This window comes from Pomacea canaliculata, linkage group LG8 (genome assembly GCF_003073045.1).
Source record: "Pomacea canaliculata isolate SZHN2017 linkage group LG8, ASM307304v1, whole genome shotgun sequence".
NCBI classification, from domain to species: Eukaryota; Metazoa; Mollusca; class Gastropoda; order Architaenioglossa; family Ampullariidae; genus Pomacea; species Pomacea canaliculata.
The window spans coordinates 17,196,655-17,215,357 of NC_037597.1; the positions used below are offsets into that span (position 1 = coordinate 17,196,655).

Below are 18,703 nucleotides of genomic sequence, written 5' to 3' on the forward strand. Positions count from 1 at the left end.
GGGTGAGGGAAATGGAGGGTGACAGAAACAGAAAAAAAAAATAAATAAAAATAAAAATAAAAAAGGGGGGGGATAAGGAAGGGAGAGAAGATGCCGACCACGTAGCCAGCAAGCTCAGGTTATATGAACCAAGTTAAATTGGCATAGGATGGTCCAGAGGTCTGCCAGGGTCGCAGAGGTGGTGCAGCGTCACAGAGTTGTTGCCATATGTTTACTACTTAGGCTATCTAGTACACAAACGAATCATCCAATCGCTCTGTCAAAACAATGGGCTGAGCCCCAGTTCCAACAAAAAAAAAAAAAAAACCACCAGGTAGGTAGCCTAATCCTATACAAACATATCACGAAACACTCACTCAAAGTGACCCTCATTACGCTTAGCCTAACCTATTTAAACCTGCTTAAAGAAATTTACCACACGGGTGGTGAGCCACCATTGACACCACCAATGACAGTACGGTGTGCCATATATCTTTAGGTGGGTTAAGACAGGAGACAAAGGTTAAGGATAGCCCGTGATTATGTAAGACCTGACTTAGGACAACTCTATCATCTTTAAGTTCATGACACTCTAAGAGCACATGGGAAGTGCTGAGCCTAACCCCACACGTGCATGTAAGAGGTTGTAATCTACAAGTGGTGAAATACTCCCCGCCAAGCCTCATTCTGGCTATCTTTGATTGACTAAATCGATTGGCACCAAAATATATCAGTGTATGACTGGGGCAATCAGCTAGCAATCTCCTATTACCTTTACCCGAAAGCTTGTACATCTCAATCCACCGTGATTGTATCGCTGGCTTTAAAGCCACTCTCCTCTCCTCAGGTGAAATAGAGATGTTTAGGGTACTAATGTTTCGTGTAATGGATGGAGTAACAGCCAATTTAGCCAATTTGTCAGCTTCCTCGTTCCCTTTTAACCCAATATGGGAGGGAACCCAAAGGAAACTGACTGCACCATATCCAGCAGTGATTTTGTTTATGGTGGACAATATACCAAAAACAATGTCTAGTCTTCCAGACGATAAATTTTGAATAGCCTGGAGCGAAGAAAGAGAGTCTGAGAGTACTAAGAAATGATGGTTGGTGATGGTTCCCATTGTGTGGTGGACAGTCTCAAGGGCTGTCTGTATGGCAGTCATTTCAGCAGTGAAAATGGAGGTGTGATTTGGTAGTTTGAGAGAAAGGCTAATGAAATCAGGACTATAGACTCCTAGACCAGACTCAAATGTCTCTGGGTTGTGGGAGCCATCTGTGTATATTTGTACATAATCCCTGTAGATGGTATATAGTCTGAGTCTGATCTCAGAGGTGATGAGATGTTGTTGTTCCTCTTTGTTAAATTGAGAGAGACCAGTGTCTATAATCGGTTGTGGAAACAACCAGGGAGGAGTTGCTAAGTCAGCTAGTGGGTAGGGAGCCGTTATGTTGATCTGTGCTCCTTTGGTTCTTTCTAACTGCTGGACATGATGCTGTAGAGTTGGTTGAGGGGTAGGACGACCTGTTCTGTGTCTGTGTGGTTGAGAGTGGACCCGCCGCACTGGATGGTCTGGAAGGAGACATTGCGTTTTGTAGTAGTAGGTGGCAGCTCTCTCCTTGATAATCAACTCTATTGGAATGGATTTCTTCTTCTCGAGCATAGCTATATATACTATCTATCATCACTGAATTTCAGTTTCTTTGACGCGTATCATCCAGTCTTTGACTTCATTAATACAGACTACATGGTGCTGGTAGCAGAGTGAGACTCAGCGGGTGGAGTGGAGTATGTAGTACAGCTGCATGCGCATCATCAGCGTATGATTGCAATATACGTCCACGTTCTCAGTGATGAACAGATCTGACTGCTGATCCTAGCAACTGCGCATGACGCAATGGTTACCATGTTGATCCGGCCTAATTTTTTTATTTTTTCATTTACCGTTTGGAATTACTATCAGTTTACTTTCTTTGTTTGCTAAAAACATATTTTTCAATGTTATCTTTGTTCATACACTCGTTGTAAGTTGCCGCTCATCTTAGCAACATGTTCAAGCACGTGTCGGCGTGGTTGACACCGGAAACTCTGCTGGTAGCGATCTGCACATGCGCGTATGATGTCCGTGGTAGCGCTGACTTTAAAAGAGGATTCTTCCTTGTGAATTTTTGCATGAAGAACTGAAGAGATTTAAATGATGTGACTGTTTCTTTTGTAAGCATTTTCGAAGCGCATTTGTGCTGGCATATTTCAGACAGCTTCTGGAAATGACTTCCAGTCTTCAGCGTGAGATAATTATTTCCACAGCTTGTATCATGTCGAGACGTGTTTCATGACAACTTTTGAGGAGTTACTGTTTGGCTTTACATCACACGGCTAAGTCATAAAACCCTGAATAGTTGTAATTTTCATTTGCTCTCGTCAGTATGGAAATTGCGGAGAACAGCAGTGTTACCGCCCCGTACACCTTCCGTGGATCAGATTTTTATGTGACGATGGATTGCAAGGGGAACAACTCAGTGACTATAGAAGTGGAGGACCGACTCACAGCTGATCAGTGGAGAGCAACATTCGATGCAGCCTGTACGTAATGTACTTTGATCGTCTGTCCTTGTTTAAAAAAAAAAGACCTTTCTTTAAAAAATACTTTGGAAGTATAACATAAAGTACAAATTATTGTATCTGGCTGTGAACAAGATCAAATCTAGGAGTAAACTGTATCTAATCAGCCAACTTTTTACAGTTTTGCTTCATTAGCCAAAGTGAAAAGAAAAATAATTTTCTAAGACCTGTGAATATTATATTCTCTATAATAACTCCCACCACGTTTTCTTGTACAACATAGTTCTGCTCTGATACTCAGGTTTTGATTTACTAACCATTTCAGATTGTTGGCCCTGTCAGAAACAATATCTTTATTGAATTATTTCAACCTACATTGAAAGCATATAAAACTCTTTTCCTGATTTTATTTTGTTATTTCTAAACCCTTTTTACATCATTTATTAGATGTGGAGGACCTGACACGTAAAACTGGAAACTTCAAACAGTTCTCCATATTTGTCAGTATGCTGGAGTCAGCAATAACACAGGTATTTCCCTCTATAAAAACACATTTTTTTCTTTAGTTATTAATTCGACATAAAAATGTGCATGAAGTTTATTTTAGAGATTTTTGTTGGATGAGAAATATTCTGTGATGCTCACTCTATGTAAACCTTAATTAAACTGAAAGCAAAATGAATATGTTAATTACAAAATAAAATGCTGAATCTTCTTGTCTGTATCTCTCATGAACTGCTACTTCTCACATGAGTTTTTACCATTTTGTGGTTTTTGTAAATTCAAACACACTTTTCTCCTTATTCTCTTTTTTTTTTTTTTTAAATATTGATTTAGTCAAGCAGCACAGTGTTTCTGGACCTGCTGACCTATTCTGATCTGGAAGTGCTACGACAAAAGAAGAGTGGTGCTTCAGATGCCAAGTCCAGTATTCCAGCTCCACGCAGTGGTTTGATGTCCAAACGTTATCTCATTCTCACATACACAGTGGAATTTGACAGGTAAGCACAAGATTTTCTTGCAAAAACGTTATTTTAAATAGTTTAAAGACAGTGGGAAGTGATTAAGCTAAAAATGTTGGAAATCTTGAACTTTTCATGGGGGTGGGGGGTGGGGAGCAGGAAGGGGCTGGCTTGGTCAGTAGAGATTGGTGATCAAGTTGACTCTAAGTTACATGGCCAATTGTATCAATTTGATCTTGGCAAATGTCATATTGTTTTGGGTCAAGGTCAAAGCATCTGGGTTGATATTGTTCTGGGTAACTCTTTTAAGTGGCCTTTTTTTCTTGATGTCTTAAAAGGTATTGCATAAATCCCCACTCGTTGTAGCTTGTTAATGTTGGTGCCATTTTTCTTCAGTCATCTGGTCAGGGCTGTTATTCTGTGCACAGAATCCATTATCCTTTGCCATTGCCATACGTTGGAAAGCCTGATCCCAGAGCACTTCAGGAGACCATCAGACAACTGAAAACTGAGATAAAGAAACTGAAGCAAGCAGTAAGTATTGGTGCTGTGAGATGCAGTCAATGTTGCATAGGGATAGGATTGGTAAGGATTGCCAAGAGCAGGTATAGCTTTGTCATGCATTTTTGGAGTCTTCGATACTATTTTTAAAGATTTTCATTAGTAGTATATGGACTGGATAATGCTGGTAACCTTTTGAGGTGTATTGTCTGTTACCACCATGCTTTAGTAAGGTGTTAACAGTTTTTGCTAGCTTGTGCACGGCTTACAATCAGTTGTAAGATTGCATATTATCAGCTCTAAAATGTACGTACTAATAAGGATATAGTTCTAGCTAACAGTTAGAGCTAATGATGACATCTGGCTGTAGTCTTATAATAATAAGCTAAGCTTATTAAGCTTTAATTATATACATGTGTAGGCATGGAATATTGGTTATTAATTTAAGGCTGAAATCTGTCAGTGAGTGGAACACTTTACTGCTCCACCAAGCAGCATTGAGTATATGTTTTATCAGGAATGTAAAGACAGCTGAAGGAGACAGGGTCTGTCTGCCAAAGACACGATGAAGCTTTTGCAGTTTACTGTCCATACAACCTTTATATACATTGGAGTGATCTCAGTGATACCTGGCTGACTCTTATGACAATATGGAGCTGCTTTGTTTTTTTATTTTTTAACTTTGGTCTGGGAGCATTTTGATGCTTTCAAGTCTGGTTTTAAGACCATACCTTTTCTGGAAATACTTCTGGTGTTTTCTCTTTTTTTCCTGTCATACCTTCCACTTTTAGTTTGCATGTGAGTCTGTGTTTATGTGGACACCTTTGTGTGTGTGAGAGAGAGAGAGGAGGAGAAAGAGAAATATTGTTAAGCCACTTGCTTATGTCAAAACACATTGAGCTTGCTGCTGGAAGTGGACTTTTATTGCAATTATTACGATGATTGTCTTAATGTTTTCTTTTTTCCAGGGTTATGCAGAATACAGAAATCGGGATTATGAAAAGCTCCAGAAGGAGTAAGAATCTGTTTATTCTTTCGTATGAATAAATCTGATAGGTCTGCTGATACCAATTTTTTTATTCCTTTGATTTTCTTTTGCTGTCTCCTCTTCTTACACTACCAGAAAAGTATTAGCAAGAATTGAGAACTGGATTTTCAGCAAACAAACATGATATTTAATTCTGAAACGTTGCAATATCATCATCCTATTGAGTAACAGGTTTCAGCGGCTGGCTAAAGAGAAGGATGAAATAGAAGCAGAGTTCATGCAATACAGGAGAGAGATGCGCAATACAGTCTCAGGCAGCACTGTAAAGGAGGTTCGAACTCTTAAAGCTGTAGTTCGAAATCTGGAGCAGGAACTGATGAAAGAGAAAACAGAACACCAGCGAGCTTCAAGTAAACGCAGTCAAGAGTATAGAGAACTTTTGGAAGAGGTATGGCTTCATTAACATTTTAAGGAACACCTGTGTAAGGTATATTCTTGTCATTATCAAAACTAGTCATGATATCAGTGGCTTATGCATAGTACTCCTCTAAATTAAAAGGTGCTGATATAAAATTCGTCGTGCAGGAACAGGGATTGTTAGAATGCATCTGAAACAAGAAGTTTTTGTGGTGTATTTAGGATAACGTCAAAGCAAAAATCTGTTTATACATGTTTGTGTTCATATGTGGACTTGGTACATTTTTCATTTTGTTCAAATAGCCAGCATTCTTCTATTTTGTGTATATGATAACTTGACTGATTGTTGTGTGTGTATGTGTGTGCATCCATGTGCGCAGAAAAAAAAAGCTTTAAAAATTTGGTTGATTTTCAAAATCTGGTTATGATACATCCTGATAAAACACAAGAAAACTGGCTACAATATGAAAACATTGACCAGTCTTACATTATTTTTTTTCTTTCAAAAAGTGAGATTTGATTTCAGCTGCTAAGAGATGGCCAGTGTTTAATTTTTATTTACTTCATTTTTCCCCCTTCTCTGCAATTGGAACAGGTGGAAGAACTGAGAGCTTCAGAAAGAAATCTGCGTGTTCGTGTTAAAAGTCTTACCAATGAGCTTGCTGTATACAAGAGGGGTCGACAACCTGCACGCAGCAACAGTACTGACAAAAGAAGTTCCATAGAAAGACTGAATAAACTTAGGAAGAATTCCAGTTCTAGACAGAGATCTTTGTCACGAGAGAGAAACTCCTCATACTCACGAGATATAGAAAGGTCCAGTTCTCATGACCGCCTTTATCTCCCGCAGCGAAGAGATAGGTCATCTTCCAGAGATCGACCATCATCAGCTCCTAATCGTAGCAGGCACTCTGAGTCCCCGTCATCTGTCAGAGGTAGTTTCCATGTATCCAGATCTCCGTCACCAGCAGGTAACAGCTCTTAATTCCTAAGTTTCTATGAACACACATACACATGTATTACCATTGCAGAGGTTTACCCACTTCATCTTGTGAAGCTGCAACTTTTTAATGTCAGCACAGAGCTGAATGCTGAATAGATTGATTTGAGGCTAAAATACTAAAGTTTACAATTCTATCTGCTTTTTCTCAACAAACATTGCCATTTCTGGTTCCATGTGCAAACGCATGACCTGAAACTTTTATCTAACAGGTTCTGGCAGCAGCTAAGAATACCAATGATCCTCTTGTCCACTTGTCTCTCTCTTCAGATTATATTTTTCAGTCATTGTTGTTCACATATGTACTAGGTTTTTGAATGGAGGTGCGTTTGACCATTGTTGTTCAGATGGTCAACTAAGTGCTGTTTAAAAGAGGGGATTTGAATTTCAAAGGAAATTATTTTGTTACAGTCTAAAACTGATGTTTTTTATATCAGAATACTTATTCTTTGATGCATGATGTTTTCTCAGGGCTTCTAATATCTAGATTTAATCCCACTGCATACATAAAGGAACAGGAGAGGCGCAAGAAAGAGGCTGTTTTAAAAAGGTAGGGATTTAAGTTTTAAAGGCCTGGGGGGTGGTCTTTTTTTCAAATTATGAGGCTGTGCTCTTATGGACAAGTACAAAATAATATTTCTTAAAAATCTGAGAGAATATCACCCTGCAATTATTCACATACATCACCATGCAGAGAATGAGGTAAAAAAAAAAAAGCAGAAACATCAGAAATGTATGTAGCTATGTTTATATTATGAAGGCTACAACTAGTAGAATAGCTGAGATGATATGTTAGTAAGGCATACCTGTCAATGTTTGTATCCTCACAGGCTTGACCTTTTTCTGTGCAAAGTGATGTTCATTGGCTCATATCTCAAGAACAGAGGGATGTTATTCACCCATGTTTGGGGAAATAATATTTACATCCGATTACGTTAGGGACTTAAGTATGGTGTATGTGCTGTTAATAATGTAGGCACCTTTTTGTGACTCAGTCCTACCATACTAGTCTGTAAATATGCCTTCTTACACACTCATGAGTCATATGTTACAATTTGGTCAAAGAAGGTGGAGTAAGAAACTCTTTAGTATATGTGCCATTTACAACTAATGTCTAGAACCATGCTGTAATTCTCAATGTCAACAGTATAGTTGTGATAAGTTTGTTGCTTAGTTACTTTTTTATTTTTTATTTTTATTTAAAATTTGCCAACCTCCACTTCCCACAGATTTAAGCCAATAAACTGAAAGAACAATAGGCCACAAAGCTAGAACTTTTGTACAATCATCATCACAAGAGTTTGCTCTTCCTCTTTATGCTGATACTGAAACCAGAAGCATATCTGACCAGTGATCTTATTAGAAAAGTTAATGTAGAAAATTTGTCTACGAGCAACCCAGCAATATGCATCCATGCACTAATTAATCTCTTTCTTGTTTGTTCTTCAGAATCTAAAAATGCTGTCACCCCCATTAAAAAAAAAAGTAGTTTTTTGTGTTGGTGGTTTTTATCATTAGTGTATAGATCCTAAGTACAGTTACCATACTTTTTTGTATATTCCTACAAGAATCCTTGCTTTCAGGAAGAGAAGAGAGAGAGCCAATGTATCAGGTGTTTCCATCAACTCAAAACCCTCTCCTGCCAGTTTTAACTCCAGTAGAAATTCAGGTATTGAACATTATTTAAATGTTTTCTGCCACCTTATTCTTCAATGATTATTTGTTACCCTTCATGAAGCAAATTTTCCTGTGTTTGCATGTTAAAATTGATAAAAGTTAACATATTTTTAATATCTGTGATCTTACGTGAGACAAAGTGAGATTTTGGTTTGGTTTTTTTTCTCCTTTTTGCTTCTCAGCTCATAGCCGACACAGATCTAGGACTTCCTCTAGTGAGTGCTGTTTTCCTCTTGTTTTTATTTTGAGAATTTTTTATAGTCTTTATCATGAATAACAAGTGTAAATATTTGAAATGCATCAAAGTGTGTGTGTGTGTACATCCGCATGTCTATGCATATGTGTACAAATGAATGTACACCTGCTGCATTTATAGTGAACAAGTATTGTGTATAACAGTTTGTAAAAAATTGGCTAGAATCTTTTGTGACACACATGAAACCACACACAAACTAGTTTTTAGTCCTGTAACTGTTTTGCCACCTATATACTGTACTGACATGAACAGAATTTGCAGTTGGGAGCCAGGGTGATCTGAGTGATGGCTTTGTCTCAGACGGCTCTTACACTTCACGGCTACAGTAAGCATTGTGTCATGTTCTTCTATGATGAATTTTAAAAAATAATGAAACTTCTACAAAAACTTATTTTGGATCTCTAGCACAAAATGATGTGCTCATTCATTTTATTTATGTAAGGCATTTTGAGCTTGGCTAATGCTGGAGAAAGGTACTATATAAATGAACTGTATTATTATAATTATGTGTCACATATTAGAGAAGCCAGAAAATTGAGTTGCTGCATTCGAAGTGTCAAGAGGATTCTTTGAAGGTGTATGGTAGCTTTATATTTGAATCTAAGAAATTTATATAGAAAATATGCAGGTGCATTTACCCCAGTCTTTGACATGGTATTTCAAAATTCTTTCAGGAGTAGCAGTTACTTGGCAAAACCACAGTTAAGTCAGTCTAAGGTATGCTTTTCAATTCATTTGTGTAAGCAATATTTATGTTTTCAAATATGTCTCTGTGATAGGGTTTGAAGGTGTGTGTGGCTGTGTGTGCCTGTTGTGTGTGTGTGTGCATGCAGGGTTTGTGAGTACAAGTGCAGGGTTTATGTGTGCATGTGTACAAGAGGAAGAAAGTGGGGGGAAATGGAGGGAAAGGAATGTTTGCCACTTTGGCCATTTGGAGTAAAACTGCAATTTATTTTTTGTCTGTTTAAAAAAGGGTTTCTTTTCATTTCTTTTTTACATATTTAGATGACCAGAGGAAAAGCACGTCTGCCTTACAAGTCAAAAGTATATCCTTTAAATTTGTGTTTGCATGTTGTCTCTTTATGTTACTTTTTGCATGCCATTAATAATAAAATTTTAAAAATATGCCTCATAAAAAAAGTTCCACTACTGTGGCAGTAAGCAGAGAAGAATTTAAAAATTCTAAAATTACAGATTTAGAACTAATTTGGTTACAGTTTTAAAATACAAATACAAACAGAACTATAACTCCTGTCACTGGCTACTAATTAAAGCTAGAATAGACTACAAGCTCTCATCTCTGTGTTATGGATTCTTTGAAGGCTCTTCCTTCCACTACTTTACTGAACTCTTGACTGTCCACATCCCTGCCAGCAACCTTTTGCTTCTCATCAGACTCCTGCATTCTGTCCCTCTCTCCCACAAAGACAGTCACATATGGACAATGGATGTTCTCCCTCTTTGCTGAAAAACAGTGGAACTCTTTTCCACATCACATTTGCCACTAACTCAAAGGCTACATTCAAACATTCTCTGAAAACATATTTGTTCGCTAACTAGTATTCTTGAATTACTATTCTTAACTCCTTTTGGAATATTATCTGTCATGTTAACCATCATGCAATGACTCCATCTTACACTTTTTACAGTACCGATAATCCTTCATACCTTTATCCATCACTTTATGTCTGGTCTGCGCAGAAAGTGCGATCTATCTGAATCATGATGCTGCACGTTGCAAGTACATATTATTATTAATCTACCAAACCAAGGAGGGCTGACAGGTACAGGATACCGTGAAAGTTGACATCTCTGTCATGCAATTTTTTGGTGGAGCCTGCTTTCGTGTAATGATCGGTTGATGAACTTGAGATTGGGGCATTGCTATTGTTTTATTTCATGGATGGCCGGAGAAGAAACATCCAGTTTAGAAGTTGTTCTTTGTACTATTGTGCATAGGAACCCAAATATCCAGGATTGTGATTTCTTCAATCTTCAGTTGTTTTTAGAACTAATTTTTCATTTAAAAGTCTTCAATTTTAACCTTAATGCTGGCAGGGTAATCATTCTTGCTGGAAGTGAAATTGTCTCAGCTTATTTACTTTTTAGTTTCCTGCTAAATGGCAAATATGTATAGTTTATCACTGCGTGCATTATTTGAAAATACCAAAATGAATGCTGCAGAAGTAGAAGTCTTTGTTTTTGCTTGTGTTAGGGAAAAGTCTTTAGGCAATGGGCAGTGGGGTAAAAACAAGGCATGTGATATAGTCACTGTCTTTGGGGTCAACTGCTATGCATTTTCTTTAAACAGATAAAATGCAAACTGGAGATAGATTTTAAAATGATTTGTGGTCACATTATACTATTATTACCTGCTTACTGCAACACCACCTCAGCCTGTGAACACCAATGCAAAAAGTATGGACTAAGCTAAAGATTTAAACGTTTTGGCTGGACCAGGAGATTTGTAAATAGCTTTGATCCTTGACTAAACGAACTTTGGCCAGCACTCCAGAAAATGGTTTCGGCAAGCGCAAGTCTGTGATAGACAAAGAAAATGTGGATCCCGCAAGCACTAGTGATGGTAAGTGCACACGATATGCAGGACAATAGCCCATTTTCCAGCTGGCATTAGATTGTACAGTGGATGAACTAATTTATCTTTACAACTGATGCTTCCATTCGTCAGATTATTTTTCAAAGTATTTTTTGAACTTCTGTTCATCACAAAACAATGCTAAAAGTAGCTTCAGTTTTGCTTAAATAATGTTTTCTTTCCAAATATATTTATAGAATTGTGTTTATTTTGTGAAATAACAAAGTTTTTTTGGTCAAAATAAGATCACCAGACTTTGGTTCAGGAGCCAGTTGCTCAAATATTTCTAATTTTAAGCATGTTTTGGGCTTAAATCTATTTAATCATTTTTACAGGAACACAGTCCAACAATCAATTTTATATTTTTTTAAAATTGAAATTGTTTTAAAGAAGATAAAACTTTTTTGGTGTATGTGCAATTTTTGAAAAACATTTTTAAATTTTCTTCTTTACTAAGTTTCAAGTTTTAGAAACATGTGCAACTAGCTCTAGAAACAAATTTGCTTTTGGTTTATTGAAAAGAATTTCCTTACAGTGTTTGAGGTTTACCTTTTTTCCCCTCTTAAACTAAACAGTGACAAAATAACAGTGAAATAAGGTCATCTACAATGAGATTTCAACATTTATCTTCCATAATTCCACATTTATAACAGTTCAATTTATTTGGAATTTTTAAAAGTAAAAAGCAACATGTATATAACATAAAAAGGGTTATAAAGAATGGTAAAATCAGTATCAGTTCAAGTAGCTTGTCTTCACCAGTTTTTAATCACTGCAGTTATTATGGATCATTTATTTAATTTTCAGTCATGAACAGTGATATTACAATTGCCTGAAATATGTAGCTCATGGCATTGTATTTCATTACTTACCATTGTGTGTATATGAATATTTTGTTTGGTTCTTTTTAAATCAGAGGTTATATATTTAGTCCTTATGTTCAGTTTTTTTCTAGAATGTTTTTTCTTGGATTTTTGAGTGATAAATTATTTGATGTATTAATTTTTCGAAGTTCTGCACTGTTTTAACACAAGAAAGGCAAGCAACTTAAATAATTTCTAGCATCCACCAATCTGTTTTCACTATTTGTGCATACATGAAAGTGATTTTTGAACATTATACTCTCTTCTAGAGTGCTTTTTATTTATTTTAGTAAATATTTCATAAAGATATTTGTGCATTATGTTTTAGGCATAGATTCTTTATAAAGATGCTGAGAATTATGTGTGGATATGGTATTTTCTGTGCAAGGAGTGTTTAACAGATGCTTATGGTTATGGTTATTAAAATAGTTGCTATTGTCTTTTTTTGTGTACAGGGGAAGAAAGTGAAGTTTTCGATAGATCTGCTGAAATCAATGAAATTGATGAGCGCCTGAATCGTTTGCAGCAGCTGATGAAAGCCACCATGCCATAACTACCAAAACTTGCAACAAAATGAATGCGTCTGAAACCATGGTCAGCGGTTTGTGATGTACTGTCAGTTAGGTTTCACTGCAGACATCAGACATTCTAAAATAATCTTAGGCTGCATTTATAAGACTCAAAGAAACTGTGATCATGCCTAAAAAAAAAAAAAGGCCAGACAAGAACGGGTGCCAGTTTAGCAGGATACTATATTTGTCTTACGCATGCCAAGCTGTGTTTTTAAAAAAGCAAAGACTTTATGATGTTCATAACAACAGATGTACAAGAATAGTTAATGAGTGCATGGCTGAATGACGGATGGTGTACTTTCAGATGCAAGTGTGGATATGGTAACTCTTGTTCACTGCACATGACATTTATATATAGTTGTACACAAACCTACTTTTGAGAGAATGCCTGAACATGCACATGGTAGGTTTATCAGTTTTTGCATTATCTCTATATATGTAACATTTAAAGTGCTGAGTCTTTGTATCATGGAGAAGGGGAAAAATGATAATTGTAACTTGGTAAAAATTGAAGATTTTGAAAATTAAGCGTGAGGATTAGTGTATCAAAGGAGGAGAGATATTAGTGAGGGAGAGCTGGCAGTCTTTATTCCTTATGTCTGGAATTGGCATTGGAATTGTGAGGCTGGCAAGACTTAATCTTAGTATTACTATAGACAGTACTGTTTGGAGACATCTACAGCAAATGTGGGTTTTGTTAACACCAGATGATGGCCATGAGGCAGCTTTGGAAGCAACATGGAACCTCTACTTGTTAAAAAAAGAAAAGGGATGAGGGAGGTCAGGATAGTTTCACATCTTGTGTTTGCTCCACAGCTACTAAGGCTGTATCTATGGAGAGATATGCAATCACAGGAACAGCCAGGTATAAACCCCGGGTTTATATTTTCAGTGCGCTGATGGGTCATTTATTTTTTTTCTTTCTGCACAATAAAAATTTGGTGTAAGCAAGAGTGAATGAGAATATTACCTGATATTTTAATTGAATGACTAAAACCATTAAAAAAACTGAAAGTATTTATGAGTATGTTTTGTGATAAATGTTATTGACTGTTTTGAGGTTTTTTAATATTTTTTTAGGTGTTGCATTTATTAAACATACTAGTTATTGTTCTAAATGCATTAAATGGGGGTTTTCTTTTTCACCTTTCTCTCCACCAGCAGTTAACAGCAGTTTTCCATTTCAGTCGCTCTTTGTGTGATCGTGGTATTGCCACTTCTATTAATGTAGAGGGCTGGTAGTCTGGTGCTTGTTAGTTTTGGGTCCAGCGGATGATTGTTGTTGGCGGGATCTGTTGAGGCATCATGGCAAGAGAGGATACTTGGCAGTGATTGGCTAGGGTTAAAGCTGCTAATTGCCCTGGCCGTATAGGAGGATGGCGGAAAGTTTACCCTTCCCAGAGGTATATAAGGCAGAGCTGAGACGAAACGACAGAACAGACGGCGGATCAGAGAGGGAGCACAGGTATGTGACAGAGAAGAGACAACCTTGACTTTTAGCGCCTCTGGTGATGTGACACAGCTGTGGCCATTGTACTAGTCCGTGTATTAAAGGGTCGCACGCCTGCTGACTGTTCCTGCCTTAGTTCGAGTGTTGGAAGTTTGTTGTCGTCACACCACAGCCCCCACCACTCGGCTACATCATTGCTACATTAAAATGGTGCTAATCCACATATAATTTCTGCAGAGAGGTCTCTTTGTGCATGCATCTGTTAAGATACTGGATAAAGAGAAAGTTGAAGATCTCCAGCATTTACAAATATAAACACTAAGTGCCTCCATGGCGTTAAGAAAGCATTAAATGTAGATGACTTCCCTCCACCATCTATCCTGAACACAAACTGTAAAGCTTCTCAACACATCCAACATAAATAGGTCAACAGTTTACAAAACCATGACTGTCTCAACTCAGACATTATTCCGAAAACTTCAATAAAAATTGCACAGTACAGACAACTTGTCTAGTTATATTACAAGAATGTGTACAGCTTGTAACAAGCAGTTAAGATGCAGCATTATTTAAACACAGTATTGGTCCAGCATAAAAAAATAAAAAAATGATCACAGTTACAGGATATATGCAAATATAATTTTTTCATAAAGTGCAGGTGTACTGAACAGGATGTTTCATTGATTTAGAACATCCTAGAGGTGCTTCTAAGTATGCTGATACTAAGATAACAAAATAACCAGAAAATAAGACATGGCTAATGACAAAACATAATGCAGCAGTTACAAATGAACTGTTAAATATTGTATCTTAGTTGTTATGCAAAACACTATGGTCATAGTGCTAAAATGTAGCCAAATTATACCAATAGGACCCCATCACAGTACAGGTAACCAACCTGCATGTTCTTCATATATTTTAGCTGTTAAGTGTAGTCAATATTTAATATTTCCAGAAGAGTGGTAAAGTGTTCATCTTTGATAATATCATCTTTTGAAGAGCAGAATGACTGCCTGAGCTAGTACAGAAACCTGTAGAGAAAAATTTACTCATGGAAAAATGAATCAGCACCAGCTACATCACAGCAGTTTTTGTCTACCTCTAATGTTAACTAGCAAAAACACAGCTTGAAGTCAAAGGCTACAATGATGCTTCAGCTGAAGGATTGAGAGACAACACAATGATGGTCACTTTTATTACTCAACCTCTCTAGACATGGACTTGTTAGATGTTCCGAGGCACATCTAACCATCAACGGTATTATCTGAATCTTTACCTATAGCAATGATCCTTCGTTGATCATCAGTGTAGCCTATATAAAGCAAACACACCATTAGCCACAGTAGCAAATGAAGAGTTGCCATGGACAAATAAAGTATTGCCCATATCCACGACATTTCCATTCGTCTCCGAAGGTAGAAGACATTGTAGAACAACTGACCAGTGCCCCACAAAAGATTAACTCCAGCGACAAAGAATGCCCCTGTAAAATAAATGTAAAAACTGTAGGATTTTTCCCTCTGATGTATAAAGTATAACTTTGACAAATTAGCTTGCTGTTTCCATCATGCTATGGCCTATAGAAAGCTTGTGCAACTTTCAGGCATACATGATGTAACCCTCAAGTCTTTCATTCACTCCACTGCTGTCTACACTTTTTTTAATCTTGTCTTTCCCAGCAAGCATACCACATTGTGCCTTTTATAGAATATTTCCTCATTCATAGACCAAAGGGAAGTGTTTGTAATTTTTTTTTTCAATATGACATGGGTGGTTTTCTGCTGTGCTTTGAAACACTCTGGAAAAGTTAATATAATGTATTTAAAAAGTTAATATAATGTAAGAGAAAGAATTTTTGGATGGACTCAAAAGGAAAAAAGGGTCTGTATGGTTTTTCACCTCTCTAAATAAAAATCAGGAAAGATTCAACACAGCCCTCATCAGTTCTACAATTTTGACAGTATTGTTATATGTATCTGCTATCAAAGGTACTAATGTACGCCTACTGTTTTCTAAATTTTCACCCATGAGCTAGTCCTTTTTATAGAGATTTGACTGCCCACAACAACAGGTGCTAAACAAAATAAAATATTTCAATATTCTGTTTCAGCTATTTAAAGTGAGATTTTTATGAATATCATAGTTATATTTGTATCACAATCTGCTAGGATTTAAGCTAAGATGCGAACTAACCCTCTGCAGCATGCTGGGCCAATAATGAGGCCCCTTCCCCCAGCATGGCAATGCCTACTACTGTGGTCAGATAGGTGTTCCTGCACCATGACAAGTAATCTGTAAAAAATTTCATTGAATTAAAGACATCTGCAAAAAAGCCACTCTTTTTTTACACAGAAATACTACAAATTGTTCACAGTTGTATCAATTAGTGACCAATGAACTTTGCAGCTATATTATTTCCTACAAGTTAAGGTTAACACCTTTTTTGTTTTGTTATCCCATTTGTGAACTGACATAATGTAATCTTTACAAGTATCCAAAGGTAAATGAATAAATGTATTTCTTGCTATTCACTTACTATTTTCATTGGAAAGTCTCAGTGCCTGTTTGAGAAGAAAAAGTTATATATGAAGAAAGAAAATTGCTTTTTTAAAAAGTCGCACGTACCTAAATGTAAAATAGTTTTCTTGAATAAATAAAGAAATTAAAGACTAGAACACTATGCATGAAGGCATTAAGTGCTGTACTGTCTGTGTACATGCGGTTTTGTTTGGCAAGTGTAACTGATAATGTGATCATTAAATTCTTAATATTTATCCTCAAAATGTTTAATATTTATGCAAAGATATTTATAAAATTAGTTCATGTGTTAAAATTCTTAACATTATGCACATATTAACTACTTGTTAAAATGTACATAACAAATATCTATCAACAATATTTATTTTTTAAGACTCATGTATTTGGGGCAAATGCCAACATTAAAGCAAAAGTCCATACCTCTCTAATACAATGAAAATTGCTCTTAACTGGCTGTTATGTCTGGCAACTTTTATTAATTAAAATATTTCTTATTCAGTGTATGTAGATTTTAGCATCTAATAATTTTATTAATGCTAACAAACTGCAACAGATTCAGGAGGTAGATGCCAACATTTAACATTTTCCCTAGAAACATTTATATTGTTATGGCCCAAGCTAATGGAAAGAAACATACCCATGCTGCAACTGAAGTATCACTTTCTCTTACACCAAAACTGCGATGTGCACTGTTGTCAGACTTTCCTATGCCAGTCCCTAGCTGATGGATGCTTGGTCCTGATGAATGAAAATGTCTCCAGGGTAAGCAATGTCTCTTGAAGCAAGTGATAACATTATGTGCACTCCACACATTTGGTAGTATGTTTGACCCCTCCTGACCATGAAGACATCTATTATGAGCTGGACAAACAGCTGGTGTTATGTGCCTCATGAAACAGATTGTGTGTGATCCAAAAACAGCTTCTCTTTCAAACATCATATTCTTCAGTGGGATAGTGTGGAATGTCCATGGCAGATGATGTAAACTCCACCCTAATTTTCTGGTCAGGTGATTTACAGGTTGTCCTGTCATCCTCGGTCCTCCTAAAGTAGTGAAAAAACGTATAGGGATGTTATAAACCAAGCAATTTTTTTAATGCATTGACTACTGCATTTAGCGCAGGCTAGAGAATTTGAGAACCACCTAAACCAAATTATTATAAAGGTTTCACAAACAGATTTCGTAAGAGAAATATATGCAAGTTCATCTTCTTTGGTGATTCTTTCATTTTAAAATTTGTTATTGTTTCCGAGATATTGCTGCTATCAACATTTGAATAAACAATGCACTTAAGTACTGTGAACAAAATCCATTACAAGACCTATATGGATAAATTCCATTAAGACAGGGCAGAAAACGTATATATGGGGCGCCACTTTAAAATTCATGATCAAACTACAAATAAGAAGTTTGCGTGTCATTGTTTCAGCAGTGCGACTTTTGAATGTGTTATGAATGAGACATGAATAGTTTTGTGCATGCAATTGTGTATGAATTCTAATCTATTCTATAAATCTAATCGAGCTGCACCAGAATTGCCCTCTGGGACAAATAAAGTCTTATCTTATTATTTAGGAACTACGATTAATAGGAGGACATTTATCATTGCCCAGCATTACATAAAACATGCAATAACTCATTTCAAAGTAACTGTGGCACTTAAATTCACGCGGGCAAACTTCAGCGATCGTCTCTACGCGAACTAGCCAACAGATCGATCGATTTGTTTATGTTTTAAAGGGCTGTCACACTGATAACTCGGGAAGTCTGGTCATTCCACAGTCACAGCGATCGCATCTACATTTATTAAATAATTATTGCTTCCTGGAAAACCATGCTTAATGTGATGCATGTAAGTGAATGCTACAGACGAAATAATAAGAAGTGTTCTGTTACCTTTGTACTTAACAACCTACGGGGACCAGCAGACCAAAACAAACTTCGACGGCCGAGACATGCGAGGCAACTCTAACGTCCTTGCCCACTCCGTCAAAATTATGAAAGCTAGTTTTTGATTGGCTGCGACTGTCCATAATATTGGTTTTCTGTAACAACCGACGTCCTCCCATCAAGGACGTTCTTAAACCACAGATTAAGGAATGTAGGAGTGTGTGAATATACCAAGGACAACACAAACTCGGAACAAGTGCAGGTGGCATGCGACGCCACGAACCTTGCTTCCCGGGTCTTAAACCCGATTCAAAGAGCGTAAAATATCTCTATCACCGTTGGTGACGCTGTCAGCAAGATCACGGACGTGTACAGGTGGACTGCTGTCTGTCTGCCGAGACCAACGCTTAGCCTCTTGCGAAGTTCTCCGCTGTTAGTCTCGGCGAGGTTAAA

General features: G+C 36.9%; 3 protein-coding genes across 5 annotated transcripts; 1 reads left to right on the top strand and 2 right to left on the bottom strand.

Annotated features, from left to right (window-relative positions):
- Positions 1 to 28: 28 nt before the first annotated feature.
- Positions 29 to 1,959, bottom strand: LOC112569955. Its single transcript, XM_025248076.1, has one exon. It carries the CDS (start codon positions 1,638 to 1,640, stop codon positions 402 to 404), a length of 1,239 nt encoding a protein of 412 aa, XP_025103861.1. The 5' UTR covers positions 1,641 to 1,959; the 3' UTR covers positions 29 to 401.
- Positions 1,960 to 2,090: 131 nt separating this feature from the next.
- On the top strand, positions 2,091 to 13,390 carry LOC112569954 (coiled-coil domain-containing protein 61-like). Of its 2 annotated transcripts, none has more exons than XM_025248074.1 (15): positions 2,091 to 2,560; positions 2,987 to 3,069; positions 3,377 to 3,540; positions 3,930 to 4,035; positions 4,971 to 5,017; positions 5,222 to 5,438; positions 6,003 to 6,378; positions 6,879 to 6,957; positions 7,991 to 8,076; positions 8,267 to 8,299; positions 8,593 to 8,665; positions 9,015 to 9,057; positions 9,346 to 9,386; positions 10,839 to 10,924; positions 12,255 to 13,390. In XM_025248074.1, exons 1-15 carry the CDS (start codon positions 2,404 to 2,406, stop codon positions 12,350 to 12,352), a joined length of 1,689 nt encoding a protein of 562 aa, XP_025103859.1. In that variant the 5' UTR covers positions 2,091 to 2,403; the 3' UTR covers positions 12,353 to 13,390. The 2 variants fall into 2 exon arrangements, with proteins under 2 accessions (XP_025103859.1, XP_025103860.1); XM_025248075.1 differs by having other exon boundaries at positions 2,092 to 2,560; positions 8,602 to 8,665.
- An 876-nt stretch (positions 13,391 to 14,266) lies between these two features.
- LOC112569956 lies at positions 14,267 to 18,578 on the bottom strand. 2 transcript variants are annotated; one of them, XM_025248078.1, is made up of 6 exons: positions 18,257 to 18,578; positions 16,997 to 17,403; positions 16,358 to 16,382; positions 16,015 to 16,113; positions 15,153 to 15,304; positions 14,267 to 14,852 (listed from the first exon to the last, which is right to left on the bottom strand). In XM_025248078.1, exons 2-6 carry the CDS (start codon positions 17,390 to 17,392, stop codon positions 14,808 to 14,810), a joined length of 717 nt encoding a protein of 238 aa, XP_025103863.1. In that variant the 5' UTR covers positions 17,393 to 17,403; positions 18,257 to 18,578; the 3' UTR covers positions 14,267 to 14,807. The 2 variants fall into 2 exon arrangements, with proteins under 2 accessions (XP_025103863.1, XP_025103862.1); XM_025248077.1 differs by having other exon boundaries at positions 15,098 to 15,304.
- Between the last annotated feature and the right edge of the window lie 125 nt (positions 18,579 to 18,703).

Coding starts and splice junctions, on each gene's coding strand:
- LOC112569955 (XM_025248076.1), bottom strand. CDS start 1,640: ATGCTCGAGAAGAAGAAATCCATTCCAATAGAGTTGATTATCAAGGAG.
- LOC112569954 (XM_025248074.1), top strand. CDS start 2,404: ATGGAAATTGCGGAGAACAGCAGTGTTACCGCCCCGTACACCTTCCGT. Junction 6,379..6,878: donor CAGATCTCCGTCACCAGCAG/GTAACAGCTCTT, acceptor ATGTTTTCTCAG/GGCTTCTAATATCTAGATTT. Junction 8,300..8,592: donor CAGATCTAGGACTTCCTCTA/GTGAGTGCTGTT, acceptor TGACATGAACAG/AATTTGCAGTTGGGAGCCAG.
- LOC112569956 (XM_025248077.1), bottom strand. CDS start 17,392: ATGACAGGACAACCTGTAAATCACCTGACCAGAAAATTAGGGTGGAGT. Junction 16,383..16,996: donor ATACTTCAGTTGCAGCATGG/GTATGTTTCTTT, acceptor CTTCTCAAACAG/GCACTGAGACTTTCCAATGA. Junction 14,853..15,097: donor ACGAAGGATCATTGCTATAG/GTAAAGATTCAG, acceptor TTTTCTCTACAG/GTTTCTGTACTAGCTCAGGC.